At 34.5% G+C, this 21,203-nt stretch overlaps 1 protein-coding gene across 1 annotated transcript in view; it reads right to left on the bottom strand.

Moving 5' to 3' along the window:
• LOC129971729 (GTP-binding protein REM 1-like) overlaps positions 1-14,076 on the bottom strand; it is a 120,165-nt gene extending 106,089 nt beyond the window's left edge. The window contains exon 1 of the mRNA XM_056085706.1: positions 14,073-14,076. Coding sequence (XP_055941681.1) covers positions 14,073-14,076 — 4 coding nt within the window. The remainder of the gene's footprint in view (positions 1-14,072) is intronic.
• Between the last annotated feature and the right edge of the window lie 7,127 nt (positions 14,077-21,203).

Below are 21,203 nucleotides of genomic sequence, written 5' to 3'. Positions count from 1 at the left end.
TTCTCAATGTGACTGTCAAATGTCTGTCTCATATATAATATCAGAATGCCCACAAACCACACGTGCAACTGTGGTTTTCACCATAGAATCGAAAAGCAGACACAGTGTCAACCCGTGTACACATTGGGCATACCAAATTCACCCATATTCACTTGTTGCTAAGCGAATAACCAACTCTATGTTCTCAATGTGACTGTCAAATGTCTGTCCCATATATAATATCAGAATGCCCAAAAACCACACGTGCAACTGTGGTTTTCACCATAGAATCGAAAAGCAGACACAGTGTCAACCCGTGTACACATTGGGCATACCAAATTCACCCATATTCACTTGTTGCTAAGCGAACAACCAACTCTATGTTCTCAATGTGACTGTCAAATGTCTGTCCCATATATAATATCAGAATGCCCACAAACCACACGTGCAACTGTGGTTTTCACCATAGAATCTAAAATCAGACACAGTGTCAACCCGTGTACACATTGGGCATCCCAAATTCACCCATATTCACTTGTTGCTAAGCGAATAACCAACTCTATGTTCTCAATGTGACTGTCAAATGTCTGTCCCATATATAATATCAGAATGCCCACAAACCACACGTGCAACTGTGGTTTTCACCATAGAATCGAAAAGCAGACACAGTGTCAACCCGTGTACACATTGGGCATACCAAATTCACCCATATTCACTTGTTGCTAAGCGAATAACCAACTCTATGTTCTCAATGTGACTGTCAAATGTCTGTCCCATATATAATATCAGAATGCCCACAAACCACACGTGCAACTGTGGTTTTCACCATAGAATCGAAAAGCAGACACAGTGTCAACCCGTGTACACATTGGGCATACCAAATTCACCCATATTCACTTGTTGCTAAGCGAACAACCAACTCTATGTTCTCAATGTGACTGTCAAATGTCTGTCCCATATATAATATCAGAATGCCCACAAACCACACGTGCAACTGTGGTTTTCACCATAGAATCGAAAAGCAGACACAGTGTCAACCCGTGTACACATTGGGCATACCAAATTCACCCATATTCACTTGTTGCTAAGCGAACAACCAACTCTATGTTCTCAATGTGACTGTCAAATGTCTGTCCCATATATAATATCAGAATGCCCACAAACCACACGTGCAACTGTGGTTTTCACCATAGAATCGAAAAGCAGACACAGTGTCAACCCGTGTACACATTGGGCATACCAAATTCACCCATATTCACTTGTTGCTAAGCGAACAACCAACTCTATGTTCTCAATGTGACTGTCAAATGTCTGTCCCATATATAATATCAGAATGCCCACAAACCACACGTGCAACTGTTTTTTTCACCATAGAATCGAAAAGCAGACACAGTGTCAACCCGTGTACACATTGGGCATACCAAATTCTCCCATATTCACTTGTTGCTAAGCGAACAACCAACTCTATGTTCTCAATGTGACTGTCAAATGTCTGTCCCATATATAATATCAGAATGCCCACAAACCACACGTGCAACTGTTTTTTTCACCATAGAATCGAAAAGCAGACACAGTGTCAACCCGTGTACACATTGGGCATACCAAATTCACCCATATTCACTTGTTGCTAAGCGAACAACCAACTCTATGTTCTCAATGTGACTGTCAAAAGTCTGTCCCATATATAATATCAGAATGCCCACAAACCACACGTGCAACTGTGGATTTCACCATAGAATCGAAAAGCAGACACAGTGTCAACCCGTGTACACATTGGGCATACCAAATTCACCCATATTCACTTGTTGCTAAGCGAACAACCAACTCTATGTTCTCAATGTGACTGTCAAATGTCTGTCCCATATATAATATCAGAATGCCCACAAACCACACGTGCAACTGTGGTTTTCACCATAGAATCGAAAAGCAGACACAGTGTCAACCCGTGTACACATTGGGCATACCAAATTCACCCATATTCACTTGTTGCTAAGCGAACAACCAACTCTACGTTCTCAATGTGACTGTCAAATGTCTATCCCATATATAATATCAGAATGCCCACAAACCACACGTGCAACTCTGGTTTTCACCATAGAATCGAAAAGCAGACACAGTGTCAACCCGTGTACACATTGGGCATACCAAATTCACCCATATTCACTTGTTGCTAAGCGAACAGCCAACTCTATGTTCTCAATGTGACTGTCAAATGTCTGTCCCATATATAATATCAGAATGCCCACAAACCACACGTGCAACTGTTTTTTTCACCATAGAATCGAAAAGCAGACACAGTGTCAACCCGTGTACACATTGGGCATACCAAATTCACCCATATTCACTTGTTGCTAAGCGAACAACCAACTCTATGTTCTCAACGTGACTGTCAAATGTCTGTCCCATATATAATATCAGAATGCCCACAAACCACACGTGCAACTGTGGTTTTCACCATAGAATCGAAAAGCAGACACAGTGTCAACCCGTGTACACATTGGGCATACCAAATTCACCCATATTCACTTGTTGCTAAGCGAACAACCAACTCTACGTTCTCAATGTGACTGTCAAATGTCTGTCCCATATATAATATCAGAATGCCCACAAACCACACGTGCAACTGTGGTTTTCACCATAGAATCGAAAAGCAGACACAGTGTCAACCCGTGTACACATTGGGCATACCAAATTCACCCATATTCACTTGTTGCTAAGCGAACAACCAACTCTATGTTCTCAATGTGACTGTCAAATGTCTGTCCCATATATAATATCAGAATGCCCACAAACCACACGTGCAACTGTGGTTTTCACCATAGAATCGAAAAGCAGACACAGTGTCAACCCGTGTACACATTGGGCATACCAAATTCACCCATATTCACTTGTTGCTAAGCGAACAACCAACTCTATGTTCTCAATGTGACTGTCAAATGTCTGTCCCATATATAATATCAGAATGCCCACAAACCACACGTGCAACTGTTTTTTTCACCATAGAATCGAAAAGCAGACACAGTGTCAACCCGTGTACACATTGGGCATACCAAATTCTCCCATATTCACTTGTTGCTAAGCGAACAACCAACTCTATGTTCTCAATGTGACTGTCAAATGTCTGTCCCATATATAATATCAGAATGCCCACAAACCACACGTGCAACTGTTTTTTTCACCATAGAATCGAAAAGCAGACACAGTGTCAACCCGTGTACACATTGGGCATACCAAATTCACCCATATTCACTTGTTGCTAAGCGAACAACCAACTCTATGTTCTCAATGTGACTGTCAAAAGTCTGTCCCATATATAATATCAGAATGCCCACAAACCACACGTGCAACTGTGGATTTCACCATAGAATCGAAAAGCAGACACAGTGTCAACCCGTGTACACATTGGGCATACCAAATTCACCCATATTCACTTGTTGCTAAGCGAACAACCAACTCTATGTTCTCAATGTGACTGTCAAATGTCTGTCCCATATATAATATCAGAATGCCCACAAACCACACGTGCAACTGTGGTTTTCACCATAGAATCGAAAAGCAGACACAGTGTCAACCCGTGTACACATTGGGCATACCAAATTCACCCATATTCACTTGTTGCTAAGCGAACAACCAACTCTACGTTCTCAATGTGACTGTCAAATGTCTATCCCATATATAATATCAGAATGCCCACAAACCACACGTGCAACTCTGGTTTTCACCATAGAATCGAAAAGCAGACACAGTGTCAACCCGTGTACACATTGGGCATACCAAATTCACCCATATTCACTTGTTGCTAAGCGAACAGCCAACTCTATGTTCTCAATGTGACTGTCAAATGTCTGTCCCATATATAATATCAGAATGCCCACAAACCACACGTGCAACTGTTTTTTTCACCATAGAATCGAAAAGCAGACACAGTGTCAACCCGTGTACACATTGGGCATACCAAATTCACCCATATTCACTTGTTGCTAAGCGAACAACCAACTCTATGTTCTCAACGTGACTGTCAAATGTCTGTCCCATATATAATATCAGAATGCCCACAAACCACACGTGCAACTGTGGTTTTCACCATAGAATCGAAAAGCAGACACAGTGTCAACCCGTGTACACATTGGGCATACCAAATTCACCCATATTCACTTGTTGCTAAGCGAACAACCAACTCTACGTTCTCAATGTGACTGTCAAATGTCTGTCCCATATATAATATCAGAATGCCCACAAACCACACGTGCAACTGTGGTTTTCACCATAGAATCGAAAAGCAGACACAGTGTCAACCCGTGTACACATTGGGCATACCAAATTCACCCATATTCACTTGTTGCTAAGCGAACAACCAACTCTATGTTCTCAATGTGACTGTCAAATGTCTGTCCCATATATAATATCAGAATGCCCACAAACCACACGTGCAACTGTGGTTTTCACCATAGAATCGAAAAGCAGACACAGTGTCAACCCGTGTACACATTGGGCATACCAAATTCACCCATATTCACTTGTTGCTAAGCGAATAACCAACTCCATGTTCTCAATGTGACTGTCAAATGTCTGTCCCATATATAATATCAGAATGCCCACAAACCACACGTGCAACTGTGGTTTTCACCATAGAATCGAAAAGCAGACACAGTGTCAACCCGTGTACACATTGGGCATACCAAATTCACCCATATTCACTTGTTGCTAAGCGAACAACCAACTCTACGTTCTCAATGTGACTGTCAAATGTCTGTCCCATATATAATATCAGAATGCCCACAAACCACACGTGCAACTGTGGTTTTCACCATAGAATCGAAAAGCAGACACAGTGTCAACCCGTGTACACATTGGGCATACCAAATTCACCCATATTCACTTGTTGCTAAGCGAATATCCAACTCTATGTTCTCAATGTGACTGTCAAATGTCTGTCCCATATATAATATCAGAATGCCCACAAACCACACGTGCAACTGTGGTTTTCACCATAGAATTGAAAAGCAGACACAGTGTCAACCCGTGTACACATTGGGCATACCAAATTCACCCATATTCACTTGTTGCTAAGCGAATAACCAACTCTATGTTCTCAATGTGACTGTCAAATGTCTGTCCCATATATAATATCAGAATGCCCACAAACCACACGTGCAACTGTGGTTTTCACCATAGAATCGAAAAGCCGACACAGTGTCAACCCGTGTACACATTGGGCATACCAAATTCACCCATATTCACTTGTTGCTAAGCGAACAACCAACTCTATGTTCTCAATGTGACTGTCAAATGTCTGTCCCATATATAATATCAGAATGCCCACAAACCACACGTGCAACTGTGGTTTTCACCATAGAATCGAAAAGCAGACACAGTGTCAACCCGTGTACACATTGGGCATACCAAATTCACCCATATTCACTTGTTGCTAAGCGAATAACCAACTCTACGTTCTCAATGTGACTGTCAAATGTCTGTCCCATATATAATATCAGAATGCCCACAAACCACACGTGCAACTGTGGTTTTCACCATAGAATCGAAAAGCAGACACAGTGTCAACCCGTGTACACATTGGGCATACCAAATTCACCCATATTCACTTGTTGCTAAGCGAATAACCAACTCTATGTTCTCAATGTGACTGTCAAATGTCTGTCCCATGTATAATATCAGAATGCCCACAAACCACACGTGCAACTGTGGTTTTCACCATAGAATCGAAAAGCAGACACAGTGTCAACCCGTGTACACATTGGGCATACCAAATTCACCCATATTCACTTGTTGCTAAGCGAACAACCAACTCTATGTTCTCAATGTGACTGTCAAATGTCTGTCCCATATATAATATCAGAATGCCCACAAACCACACGTGCAACTGTGGTTTTCACCATAGAATCGAAAAGCAGACACAGTGTCAACCCTTGTACACATTGGGCATACCAAATTCACCCATATTCACTTGTTGCTAAGCGAACAACCAACTCTATGTTCTCAATGTGACTGTCAAATGTCTGTCCCATATATAATATCAGAATGCCCACAAACCACACGTGCCACTGTGGTTTTCACCATAGAATCGAAAAGCAGACACAGTGTCAACCCGTGTACACATTGGGCATACCAAATTCACCCATATTCACTTGTTGCTAAGCGAACAACCAACTCTACGTTCTCAATGTGACTGTCAAATGTCTGTCCCATATATAATATCAGAATGCCCACAAACCACACGTGCAACTGTGGTTTTCACCATAGAATCGAAAAGCAGACACAGTGTCAACCCGTGTACACATTGGGCATACCAAATTCACCCATATTCACTTGTTGCTAAGCGAACAACCAGCTCTATGTTCTCAATGTGACTGTCAAATGTCTGCCCCATATATAATATCAGAATGCCCACAAACCACACGTGCAACTGTTTTTTTCACCATAGAATCGAAAAGCAGACACAGTGTCAACCCGTGTACACATTGGGCATACCAAATTCACCCATATTCACTTGTTGCTAAGCGAATAACCAACTCTACGTTCTCAATGTGACTGTCAAATGTCTGTCCCATATATAATATCAGAATGCCCACAAACCACACGTGCAACTGTGGTTTTCACCATAGAATCGAAAAGCAGACACAGTGTCAACCCGTGTACACATTGGGCATACCAAATTCACCCATATTCACTTGTTGCTAAGCGAACAACCAACTCTATGTTCTCAATGTGACTGTCAAATTTCTGTCCCATATATAATATCAGAATGCCCACAAACCACACGTGCAACTCTGGATTTCACCATAGAATCGAAAAGCAGACACAGTGTCAACCCGTGTACACATTGGGCATACCAAATTCACCCATATTCACTTGTTGCTAAGCGAATAACCAACTCTATGTTCTCAATGTGACTGTCAAATGTCTGTCCCATATATAATATCAGAATGCCCACAAACCACACGTGCAACTGTGGTTTTCACCATAGAATCGAAAAGCAGACACAGTGTCAACCCGTGTACACATTGGGCATACCAAATTCACCCATATTCACTTGTTGCTAAGCGAACAACCAACTCTATGTTCTCAATGTGACTGTCAAATGTCTGTCCCACATATAATATCAGAATGCTCACATTTCAATGATCAGCGGTTGCTATTTTTTCAAAACTCAAACATTCCATTACCTTTCTTACTTGGTAAGGCACCACATGCTCAAATTTTTGCGTATTTAAAGTCTATCAAATTTTATGTACTCATTTAAACTTGTTTGTTTTAAAGTACTCTTGTACACTGTACGTTTTGATTATTGTACAGGGTGGTTAAAATTAAAGTTCCACTTTCAAATGGTCATAAAAGGAAAACTAATTTTTAAAGGAGATCATGGGCATTTATTTTTCGTCAAAAAATAAATTCAAAAATTCACCACCGGGGGGGTGACGCTGTATGCAATATTATTAGGTAAAATAGGACATGAAGAGATCGGTTTAAAACGTGTTTAATCATTTCTGAAAATTATTAAAAAGCATGTTCAATGTAGGGTTGACCATTTTCTGAAAGTAAGTTAAATCGTATTACTGCATTCTAAACAGTACTTCTTAGTATTTCAGGAGGAATGTTATGCACATGTCGGTGTATTGTATTTTTCAGTTTCACGAAATTGTTTAGATTAACATCAAAAGCAGTACTTTTGAGATAACACACATTGAACATGCGTTGTATCACGTTTTAGAAACGATTAACTGAGATTTTTTTCTTTGATGCGGGTATGTAAGGGAATTTAATCTAAAAATGATAATAAAATCAGAAATAAATAATTAATAACCCAAAATGTCACTGTTTTAGCAGATATATGCTCTTATTACAGGTTTTTTTTATTACAGATGTCACAAAATATTGATTCATTACGATAGAAAAGTAATATCATATTTTTATAATATTAATCATTTTATAAGTCAAATTATATCAAAAATGTAATTGGTGGCTATTTAAAAATTGAAAAAGATTGTTTCTTGAATTATTATTACTTTATTGTACACGAAGTAGAGAGTAAGTATAGTAATCGTCATAAAATTTGAACTCATTTTATTTACTTATTTTTTGCTTTTTAATCATATTGTTTCCATTCTTTTTTTAAATAAAAAAATGTTTGAAATATTTGTACGTATTAAAATGCACCCAATCACAAGTGAACTTCAATTCTATTAAGGGGCCAGTGGACTTTGAAATAAACAAAAATGGAAGAAAATATGAAAGTTTTTTTTATTGTTTTTATTATTATTTCACTAAAATATATGTTTATATTAAACTAAAATAGTATTATGTACTCAAGAAAATGAATATTTCAAGGTGCTGTAGAAAAAAAGTATGATTAATGGCTTTTCGAAAAATAATATTCTAATTAGATTAAAATATCTTTGAAATGTTTCTGGTGACTTTATTTTTGAGGAAATCAAATTAAATTGATAATAAAGATTTTAATTAAACATTAAAAGAAAACAAAGTATGCATTTTATGTTTCAATTGTTTCAGATAAAAGTCAATTTTAGTTAAGAAAAGTCTTAAAATTCTTATGAAAATTCAAAACGTGTGCATAAAACTATTTCCATAAAATTAACATTTGAATGGAATTACAAAATCGTATACAATTTTGTCCCAAATAAATTTATATAGGATGATATGTAAAAAACAACAGTAATAATTAAAAATTAAATCATCTGGAATATTTTGAAATTTTTAGAAATTATATAGCTTTTAATTTTTTTGAAAATAATGCATTTCATTTTAAATAGTTTTAAAGATAATTGGCGTATTTCTATTTTAACGCATATGCATAAAAAAATTCATGAAACTAAGCGAATAATTTACTAGATTGCCTGATAGAGTCCACCGCCTCTTTAAAATTTAATTATATTTGCTCTATTTTAATTTTGTTCTGTTAGTTTTATTTAATTTTATTTAAAATATTTATTCTATTTTACATTTTTATTCTATTCTATTTTACATTATTAATTCTATTCATTACTATTATTAATTCTATTTAATTCTCTTTACATTTTTTAATTTTATAATAACCATCAAGGAAATATCCGAGAATGGTATAGAAAGAGAGTATCAGCTGGAAGACTGAAAATAACTTTTCTGATGATATCAATCATATTGGTAAAGAGATAGTATCAGCTGGAAGACTGAAAATAACTTTTCTGATGATATCAATCGTATTGGTAAAGAGATAGTATCAGCTGGAAGGTTAAAGATATTTTTTTCTGATGATATCAATCGTATTAGTATAGAGAGAGTTTCAGCTCAAAGTAAAGCTTCAGAGTAAAGAGATAGTATCAGCTGGAAGACCGAAAATAACTTTTCTGATGATATCAATCGTATTGGTAAAGAGACAGTACCAACTGGAAGACTGAAAATAACTTTTCTGATGATATCAATCGTATTGGTAAAGAGACAGTACCAACTGGAAGACTGAAAATAACTTTTTTGATGATATCAATCGTATTGGTAAAGAGATAGTATCAGCTGGAAGGTTAAAGATATTTTTTTCTGATGATATCAATCGTATTAGTATAGAGAGAGTTTCAGCTGGAAGAATAAAGATATTTTTTCTGATGATCTAAGTGTTGCTGTTTGTCCTTCATTCTACAATTTCCGCAAAATATTAAACAAACTGACGAAAAACAAACAAGAAATTCAAATTCCGCAGCATCCGTTCAACAGTTTATTATTCATTAATCCCTTTCAAAGTTCGAACTTCAACAAAGCACAACAAATCGATGTTTAACATTAACATTCTTTTCACTACCGACCATCTTTCAAAGGTTTTAAAACGCAAGCTGTCCCCAAGTGTTTCATCGGAATACATTAAACCCTTCCACGTGGAACTTTATCCTATTTAAACAAGTGCGAATCATGCAAAACCTTCGTCTCAGACAAGAATTAAAATAAAGCACTTCGCACGGAGTAGCAAAATAAGAGCGAAATTCAATTAGATGAAGCAAAAATAACAAGAGCAGTAGCAAGTCTGTTGAAAAAGTCTGCCATAAACTTCAAAGTTGTTTTGATTTGGAACTCTACTCTTCAATTTCATTTAAAGACTGTTTTTCTTTTCCCAAAATCCCTGAAGAGGCTGACGAGATATTTGTCCTTCAAGCTGTTGCAAAACCTACCGAGGTTTAATTAGCAACACACACTCTCTCCCCTGTTAATTATACATGCATGTCGTTAGGACCAGTTAGGGAACTATCTGAAAAGCGTTAGACTTTTTTTTCTTATCCTTTTCGCCTCTTTCGATATCGAAGTTAGAATAATATTGTATATCATAAATCTTAATCACGTTGATGGAAAAAAATTTCTGCACTGCAATCAATTTTTCTTCTCGAAGAAATAAATTCGCTAAGTGGAATTTTCAAAGAGGATTTATGGATAATCTTAATTGCGTTTTAATTAGTTCATCCTGATTCGGCTTGGGATACTTTGAAAGATTACTTACCAGTAGTATTTTCTTTATTGCGACATAGTAATGCTTTTACATTTTCGTTTTTATCATTTCGCAATTAGTATTAATAGTATTAATAAAGTCTTTAATTTTAATGAACTATTTATTGTCATTGATTTAAGTGCATAATGAAATAATGTTAAAACGAATAATCTTAAGTGGAAATTAGATGAGATAAAAGCGTAGAGAATAAAATAAAAATTTTTAAGCACTTTTATTTATTTTCTCATGATTTATGTGTGTCAAGATGGAATTTTTTAATAGATTTTTCATTCATTTCTTGATATTTTGAGGCTATGAAATCTTGCATATTTATCAAACACAATACACGACTTTAATGTTTCTAGAAATTATTTTCCAATCGACTAATTAAACTAAATTTAGATTCCATACTAGTAGTGCCATTCAGTTAGTTGAAAAAATAATATACTTTTTAATATTCAACGATATTAAATATAATGAAATATAAATTAAATATAAGGAAGAATTTAAGATTAAAAAATTGTTTCCTTTTTTTACAGACAAATAAATTTTTTAAAATATGTTTAATAAAGTTATTACATACAAATTGAACTGTTTTTACAAAAAATACAAAATGGTTTATTAATAATTTATTATGTAATATAATTTATTTTATTTTGTAATTTTTTTATAAGACGAGTAAAAATTCATAGCAATGCCAAAGAATATAACAATGAAACATAATCTTCATTAAAAAAAAACATCAGCAGTGGAAAAAAACAACAACAAGCGATTTTATAATTGTTGGGAAAAATTTTTATTTCATATTTTATTTCATTTCATATTTATTTTATTTCATATTTAATTCATTGCAACAATAAACGCAAATTTTAAAATTATTGCATAATTTTTTTTTATTAAAAATGTCAAAATTCAAGATAAAAAATGAGAAGACAACTTAATAAGTACCATTCAAAAGATAATAATTTAAATTTTAAATTGGCGTAAAAATAATTTTGATATGATATTTTCGTATTTAATTTGCTGGAAATATAAAATTTCATTTGTTTTAGAAAATTAAAATTTTTGAAAAAGATCCGAGGAACACATTTCCCCTCTCCGCATATATCTAAGTCAATTTTGGTATATACAGATCAAATGTATGTCTACTCTATAGAACTACAATGCATATAGAAATAGCATCTACAAAAAAGTATTCGCATTTATTAGTAAATTAGACTCTTTTTAATAGACATTGCTACTCCCTAATCGGACTCACTTCTTGAAACTTATTATTTGGTGAGGAGTCATTCTCTCTTAAAATTTGAAACTTTCGTCCTTTCAATACATGTTTAATGTGTTCCTACTCATTGCCTTACCATAGTATTTCTTTCTCGGACATAATTTTGGATTGTTTTATTATGTATCATTGTGTAATTCAACGATATAGGATTCTATATTATCCAGACACTTTCTATGTGTCGTGTCTCACATACGGTCGTCCTTCAGTATGAATAAGAGAGAGTCCTCGACTACTGCATTCAGAGCCTTACTAAGGCAGGGGCATACGGGGCAATTGCCCCGTGCCACCACGTTATAGACCCCCCCCCCAAATCGAATAGAAAGTTTAAGACTAAGAGTATTTTTAGTTTAAAGTTTAAATAACATTTAGAATTACTTAACGAAAAATACCATAGATAAGTTCTATGTACTTCTATGCAAGGTTCTTCATTACTGAAGTAGTGAAGCAAAGGGGGTGTCCCAAAAGATGTTTTGGCCCCGAGCCCCAATCAGGCTAAGTTGGGCCCTGACTGTTTCCTCGAAAATCTTCTGCGAGTTTGTGCCTGCTCCTGAAAGTGTTGATTTCACCAAAATGGGTAGAGTATGAAAGATGGAGCTTGAGGCGTTTGCATTTGATTTTGGCAACATCACGATTATCTGGGAAATATGAACAATGAATACACAGTATGAACCATAGTCATATGAATAATACATCTTATAACCGTACTATACTCACCTGTGAATAATAAATACACAGATTAATACAGTACAACCTAAATTGATAAGATGGGTGAAAAAAATCATGTAACGGGTGAAAGATCAAAGTCAAATAATGAATCCGGAAAATACGTTCATCCTAAGTACTGTGCATGACTATATAAACAAAGTGGTTAAAATTAAATTAATTTTCATTAAAAAAATGTAGCTGAAAAAAATAACATTGATCATAAAATTAATTCCGAATATGAAAGAACAAAAGACTTAAAAGAAAAATTAAACTATTAAAGCATTTTTGCGGGTCTAAATTTTCACTTCCCCAAACATTTCATCTTATTTTAAGTACATTTTACATTTATATTTTGGTATTTATTGTAATTGCTAATACCTTATTCATTTCCGCATCATGTTGAAATAGTATGTATACATTTACTACGACTCGGAATGGATTATGCTTATACTGGAGATTTTTCGCCCCCTCATTTTCATCGTTCAGTTTTGAAGGTATGCTTACCAATCGGATTCTCGTGTTCCGAAGCGCATGCCACCGAGACTTAATTCTTTGAATGATGGCTGATTTTTTTTCCCTTGATCTTTTCTGCAACTTTTCTCCGAATAGGAATACTATAATTCTAACCATCCATCATAAGATTAACATCTATCATGATTCTTCCTTGGGTAAGGAAAAGAATATAAAAAGGTTAAGGAAATTCGCATTGAGTTCTATTCAGTGATTAAAACTTTATTTTGTTTTCAATGATTTACAAAATGGAAGATTTTCTGTGTATTGAAAACATCATTAATTGCTCCGATAATATCGAAAAATTCGGTTTTCAGTGGGTTATTTGACTTCTCCATTGAATTGAGTGGTCTCCTTGAAATTGTCTTGTTTAGTTCTATCCTTTTTCCACCCTGCATAAAAATTGCGAAACTTGAGCACCATCGTTAATGCCGCAGGTATTCAAATACAAACAAAGGTACAAAGTCTCATATTAATTCAAATACATACAAAGGTACAAAGTCTCATATTAATTCAAATACAAACAAAGGTACAAAGTCTCATATTAATTCAAATACAAACAAAGGTACAAAGTCTCATATTAATTCAAATACAAACAAAGGTACACAGTCTCATATTAATTCAAATACAAACAAAGGTACAAAGTCTCATATTAATTCAAATATAAACGAGCACAAAGTTCCACATAAGAACGCTTTCTGCCTCGTAATATAATGAAGAAAATCGAATAAATATATTGAAAATCTTTTTTTAACCGATTAAAATTAAAATATGATATCTAATTGTGAAATTATAGTAATGAGATCACATATTAAATATCCTTTATCTAAGTCATTGCGTTTTTGTGTTAACGCATTTATATACATGAGCATGTACAGATTGAGAGAGGATCAACCTGTTAAAGTTTTTGCTAAAAATTTCACATATATTTACAATTTAATCCCATGGGGGGCACCTCGTAATTGAGGTTGAGAAGCTTTCGACATGGTGGTTGGTTCTCGCCACCCTTATGGATACACGAATAGGTGGGGATTTGGTTCCTTCCATCGATGACGGGATGTACTCCCAAAAGGAAGAGTTGTACCGTGGCCGGTGATGGCCCTTAGGACTCACCCATAGTTACAGCCAGTGTTGTTGTTGCGGCAATCTGGTCATTCAAGTTTTTTTGTGTGCCTTCCGATAGGTCGGAGTAGTCAGTTTGTGATATATCTACAATTTAGGTACTTAAATTGGATATCAAAGTTATCCTCTACTTTTTTCAGTTTTCAACTATTGTATATTTATGCTATTATATACACATACAAATGCACTTTCTGTTAAGGAATTTTGTCCAAAATTTATCAGAAATATACACATTTTTTTAAAGATGATGTACCAAATTTCATCCGTCTAGCTCAAAGCTTGTTTGAGTTGCAGTTTTTACAAATAGTCATAGAGCGACTATTTGTAAACTATTGTGTTTTCTTTGCCACTATACAGACATACAAATGCACTTTCTCTGAATGAATTACGTCCAGAATTTGTCAGAAATCTACACAATTTTTTTAATGATTATATGCTAAATTTCATCCGTCTAGCTCAAAGTTTGTTTGATTTATAATTTTCACTGAGTTTTCAGTCAGAGAGACTCATCAAATGACTAAAGCTAAAATAATTCTAAAAATTTGTTGTTAAGAGCAGGATTTTCAAAATATATAAAATTACCAAAATCTTCAGCATCAAGTGTTTTATTACAATGTTTTTTTTGTATATTCGCATATAAAAAAGTGAATTTTTTTTACTGTTGCCATGCAAGAAGATAAAATTTTCCACCAATTTATCGATATAAACACCTAACAACCGCATACTTTTTAAAACTAATTTTAATGGATTTTCTTAATATGGCGAATAATTCATAGCACTTAATATAATTCTCTAGAATATATTTTATGCGACATCAATTATTCTGTACAACACAATGACTTTGAATCCCTTACATTCAAAAGCCGGCTGTTTCGCCACAAAGCATTCACGAAGGATTTAAGCCGTCATCCGAACTAGTTTTCACAGCAAGTTTAAATGGCAGAATGGGCCAGCGGGTTCAAATTGAGAACCATTTCACGGCGAGATCACTTTGAAGCAGCTGCTTCACAAGTTTCAAATAGCGATGGTAATTCATTGTTCAGGTGCATCTGGGAGACATTTACGGTTTTCATAAAAACCATATGATATTCTTTCGAATTTTTTTTTAATTTAACGAATTATGATTTTTAGGTGGGAAAAAAATCCAAAATAATTTCATAATCACACGAGAAAACACAGCGAGATCACTTTGAAGCAGCTGCTTCACAAGTTTCAAATAGCGCTGGTAATTCATTGTTCAGGTGCATCTGAGAGACATTTACGGTTGTCATAAAAACCATATTCTTTCGATTTTTTTTTTTACATTTAACGAATTATAATTTGTAGGTGGGAAAAAAATCCAAAATAATTTCATTATCACACGAGAAAACACCTCTATTCTTTAAAATTTAATTAATTAAAATAAATTTACATTAAAAATAATTTTTTAAAAATTATATATCGTAGGTAGTATAAATGTTAAACGTTGTTAACACTAGAACGTCCATCGGTGTCGATTGGACATCGGAGTTTGTTTAGTTTGTTCTCCTTTCCGCATTTTAGCAGGGAATTTGAAAATTTTATGTGACTTTTAATCATTTTTCATGGTGATTACACATAAAAAGTTTTGTGGTTCTAGGTTAATTAGGAGTGATTTTAGAACGGACTACTTAGAACGTCCGTCGGTGTCATTTCGACGTAAAGACAATTTTTCATTATAAATAACTGTCGTTCAACAAACGATAGTTTCGGAGCCTGACTGAGGAAACGCACACCTGGCAGTTGTCCCGGGCCCCCACATCAGAGGGGGGGGGGCATCGAACAGAAAGTTTGTTTCATGATTTCTGCTTCAGTAAGGAAGTTCGGTTCTTCATTATTAAAGTAGTAAAACAGAAGGGGGCCCCCAAAAAAGTTTTTACCCCGGGCCCGAATTAGGCTAAGTCGGGCCCTGGATAGTTTACTAAATAAAGCAAACTTCCCAAAGTATTATCGCACTTTTGTTCACCTTGAGTACAGTGTTATTGGGTTCACAGCTGAAATGAATCAATTATTCTAAAATTGTTGTGTCTTAATGTTTTGTTTCACAGCATTTATTTATCTGCTCATAAAAATAATTCATTTGATTTTCGAACCTTGTGCAAAGCAATCATCCTGAAACGATGGCTCGTAAAAACGGTCTAAGCTCTGATTAAATTGCTAATTTGTTGCGAGAGCTTTCTGAGAATCAATCGGATGGTGTGAGCTATTTTGTTCTAATTTAGATTCCGATGAAAACATAAGATTGCTTGAAAGTGACTGCGAAGAACCTGAAGAAAGTGCTGATGAAATTGATAATATTCCAATAAATACTGATATATTTGTCGCTAGGGATGGTTCAAAATGGATACCACATAATGGTAATGTTCTTGGCAGATTTGCTGCTCGAAGTGTTTTGCGACAAAGCTGTGGTCCAACAAGCTGCACGAAATATAATGTAAATTAATTTGTTATAAACTCATGATTTCTTTTCATTGAGAGCAGCTTATTAGAGCATAAGGAAATGAACTGAAGTTGAAGCAAAAAGAGTTTTCAATGATATCACCTGGGCTGTAACTATAGATGAACTCTGTGCTTTTCTAGCGATATTGTAGAGGATATGTTATGAGCGGGGATAGAACCTGGGACGTTGCGATTCTAAGCTGAGTAACAAGACCACAAGACAAAAACAATTGCCCGTGTGTCGTAGCTGTTATCTGGCTTATAAGCTTTTCACCACAGTACTCTCCCTTCAGTGAGTCGGAGGTGAGACGAACGATATGGCTGTTGAGTGGTGATGTATTAGCTGTTGAGTCTAATGTTCCTGTACCCATTTGAGTAGCGCCAAGCGTTATGGAGAGCGTGTGTGAGTGAGTGGTTGCTCTTGCGTCAAGTGAGTCTGACGACTTTAAATTGCTGTGGGTAGATGGCGCCACAATAGCTGTACGAAGGTTGAAGGTTCATCGTCCGAGGTCACCAATGTTGCGGATATGTTATGAGCGGGGATAGAACTTGGGACCTTGTGGTTTGCAGCTGAGTAACAAGACCACAAGACAAAAGCAATTGCCCGTGTGTCGTAGCTGTTATCTGGCGTATAAGCTTTTAACCACAGTATGCAGTTTAAGTGGTGCTAGAAACTTAGAACTACAATCCCTATGGTCTGATTGGGGGTCTGATTGGGGGCTATACTTTTGCAAAGAAACAATGTGTCGAAACAGGTTTCGAGAAATTCTTCATTTTTTTTTAAAGATTTGATTTTAAATCCACACATTCTCAGAAACTTCAAACCGACAAATTTGCCATGATTTCGAAAGTTTGGGACAAATTTATTGAAGAATTACAAGCCTAGTGAAAATGTAACGATCGACGAACAGTTACTTCCAAGTAAAACCCGTTGTCCCTATCACTCAATTCATTGCGTCCAAACCTGATAAATATGGGAAGAAATTTTGGATTGCTACTGATTTGGAGAGTAAATATGTATTGAATGCATTCCAATATTTGGGAAAAAAGAATTCGATGCCTGAAGGATAAAGATTAAAGGAATATGTAGTTTTGAAACTTATGAAACTATTTAAGGACAAAGAATACAACGGGCACACAGTGGGCAACTTTTTCACTTCTTTTAAACTGGCAGAACTACTGAAGTGTAATACCAGTCTCGTCGGAACAATGCATAAGCAAGAAGAGAAATTTCTGATTGCGTAAAAAACAACAACAACAAAAAAAAAAGATCTGTACTCCACTAAAATTTATCAACATGCTGATATCGGTATCACTCCTACCATGTATCAAGAAAAGAAGAAAAAAAATGTTGTGATGAGCACACTTCATTCAATAATAGCAATAGACAATACAGAAAAGAAAAGACCGGAAATCGTCAGTTTCTACAATGAAATCAAATGTGGTGTAGATAGTGTGGATCAAATGGCAAGAAAATATTCCGTAAAAGCTGCATCAAGAAGATGACCTGTACAAACATCTTACAATATTTTGGACCTTGCAGCAATCAACTCTTAGATTATTTATCTCCCGATATTGGGTAAATCTATTTCAAGAAAAAATATATACTAAACTTAGCTAATGAATTACGTAAGAAATTTGAAATATCAGGTAAATACAAATTCACTAAAACGCTAAAAATGCGAAATTAAACTGTGTAATGGAAATGCAACTGAACAGATGTTTGTTCCTTACATGAAAATGGTGTGCGGAAAATGTACAGGAAAATTGAATATCACTGTATCCATTGCAAATGAGGTATGAACAAAACATTATGCACAAAAACGATAAATAATGATTAAAAAAACTTGCATTCGCACAAAAATTACGATTTTGCTTATTATACTAATATTTATGAATGTTTATTCATAAATATTAGTATTTATGTATTATTTTATGAATTATTATTTCATTTTACAAGATTAGGTAATTTGTTTTGTTACAGTTTTTTATGATATAAAGGGTCATAATATATGATAATTACATGAAATAATATTAAAAAGTCTTAAAACTAAACCCTACTGAACAACTGTAATTTAGTTATTACAATTATTTTATATATTTTATATCGAGGTGTCGAAACGACACCGGCGGACGTTGAAGGGTAATCGAAATCCCGGACGTTCTAGTGTTAATCCATTTTGCGCACAAAAAAATTCCGCAGTTTAAAGTGCTTTTATTTCATATGATACATACATTTCACTCATAAGAGATATTTTATATCTTCGGTATCCAAACTAAAATCGAGATTCAATTTTTAATAAGGGACAAGATCCTGAATATATATCCGTCTTTTCAGAATTTGTAAAAATATGATGGTGCGATTAAAATTGTCAACAAGTCACGTAGGAACAACATGATAAAAAAATTGCACAATACGCAAACAAAAGACTCGTTTTGAATGAAAAGAAATGTTTAAGTCTCTTTTCAATGTGCAGATGACATAACGGATTTAAAGAATTCTCGTTTTATCCACGATATATCTATCCTGTCCTGTCCTGTCCTGTCCTGCCATCTATTGGTTCGATTTTTGACCTCATCAAAATACTATGCCTATGCCAGACAATGGATTCCACATAATCAGAGGTTTCTTTTCACTAGTAACGTTAAATTCAGTTAGGTATTAATTTCGAAGTGATTTTTTATCAGTTGTTTAAACATTTATCATATATTTATTTTCAGAAAGAACATACGCTATTCGCCTCTGAAAAAAAAATCAATGTTCTAAGGATGAAGTTGGTCGTCTCTGGTAGTTTATTTCTAAAATGTTCATTACAGATTCAAATTCTAGAAAACCCGCTTTAGAGATTGTTTAATCATTAAGTAATCTGAGTTCAAAATCAAAAATCCGTTCTTTCACAAAACAGCTTCTAAAGCAAAATATTGTACCACTTTCTGTTCCAGCTATCAAATCATTATGAAAATCTTCCAGTATAAAAGACATTTTAAAAAGTTCTCATCATGCTAAATAGTGAGGAAAAAGGACCGTGAACACTGCGAGTCTTCAGATTTTTATTTTCAGAGTCTCGTTACGAGCCCCACTGTTTTATAAAGAAGAGAAGAAAACCGTGTATATACTTTCAATTTCTTTTCTAAGACAGGTTGAGACCAACATTTGATATAGAATTACAATTTTAGTCAGAAGATTACATGCTAAATTTCTATTTATATAAATCACTGCACTTAAATGCATTTGCATTTCAAAACAACTGACAATCAAATCTTAGGCGTATTTCACTTAGTTTGATCTATAAATTAGGTAGTAAATTAAATTTCATTTATAACTTTCCTGTATTCGAAATATATAAAGAAAAAGTATTGCAATTGCTAAAAATATTTGAACTCGAGATTTTAATGATTCTCCAAGATTCAAACCTTCTTGAATTCTAAAAATATATTTCATTAACATGTTTTTATTAATCCGCTTCCTTTCCTGTCGTTCATTGCAAATTTTGCAATCGATTTTATATTAACCTCCCAATGAGTTAGAAACTTGAAATTTTAAACAAATGAATGTCAAAGCAATATTAACTCGTTTTTTTTTCCTGTCTATGTCTTCGGTAAAAATTTTGCAACTCATTCAAAACTTTAACGACAGATGTTTACCATGCCAAGTTATTAGCTCAGCGGAAAATTAGTTTCAAATTATTAGTTCGATTGCAAAATTTCACCCATACAGGACTAAAATACAAAAAAAAAACAATTATTTAAATAAATTAATAGTCTGATTTAAAAAGTCGATATAAGAAATATAAAAAAATTTGCTCCAGAACTCATTAATATAAATAATATAATAATTATATACATTTATAACTTTCTACTGGGAATCTGTAGGGGGCTGTATACGGACTTATTAAATGAAATTTGGCTTACAGTTTCAGCATCTAAAGAGTAAATGTTTATTAAGTTTGAATCAAATTTGTCAAGGGGCTGATCATTAGTCGATCTGTACTTTCTCAAACATGCAGACACGACAACGCAAAAAGGCAAAGACCTAAAAAAATTAAGTTTTATGTTAGGTTTTATAATTACAGTTTTCCATCACTTAAGGAAAAGAGATGTCTAAAATACATGTTCGATTTTCTAGTACTTATTTATTAATCTCATATCAGCGATAATTTGCTAAAAAGTGTCATCACCTACACTTAACCTGGCAGATTGAAATAAAGCGTTTTAATCTAGATTAATTTTAAATGTCACAACTGATGCTGTAGAAACTAGTTCGATGCGAGTGCTTCTAATCTTTCGGCTTTTCTTATATTTTCGGACAAATTTTATACTCTAAAGTGGATTTCACTCTAAATCTCTCTCTTCCACTAAAACGTTTCTCGCATTTAAACTCACCGATTTCTGGAAGCCAGTAGGGTGTGACTGCCATCCTAAAACTTTCGAACTTTGAGCATTTACTGGAAAGGTATTACGTTGAGTGTTAGAAAAATTTGATCCCAATTTTATTTAACAGTAACAAAATGCATTTGTTGTGATTGGATTTTTTTCCGATGGTTCTCTGCTTTATTTTTGATTAAAATCTATTATTTTTTCCTCTGTGGAATAGAAATTGTGATATTTGCAGAATTATTTGCCATTTAGATTCTCAATAAGATTTGTTGTTCAATTTGGAAATGT

The sequence above is a fragment of the Argiope bruennichi genome, chromosome 6 (genome assembly GCF_947563725.1).
Source record: "Argiope bruennichi chromosome 6, qqArgBrue1.1, whole genome shotgun sequence".
Taxonomy (NCBI): Eukaryota; Metazoa; Arthropoda; class Arachnida; order Araneae; family Araneidae; genus Argiope; species Argiope bruennichi.
Note: the sequence above shows the minus strand (reverse complement) of the source record. Positions and strands in the feature narration are given on the sequence as shown.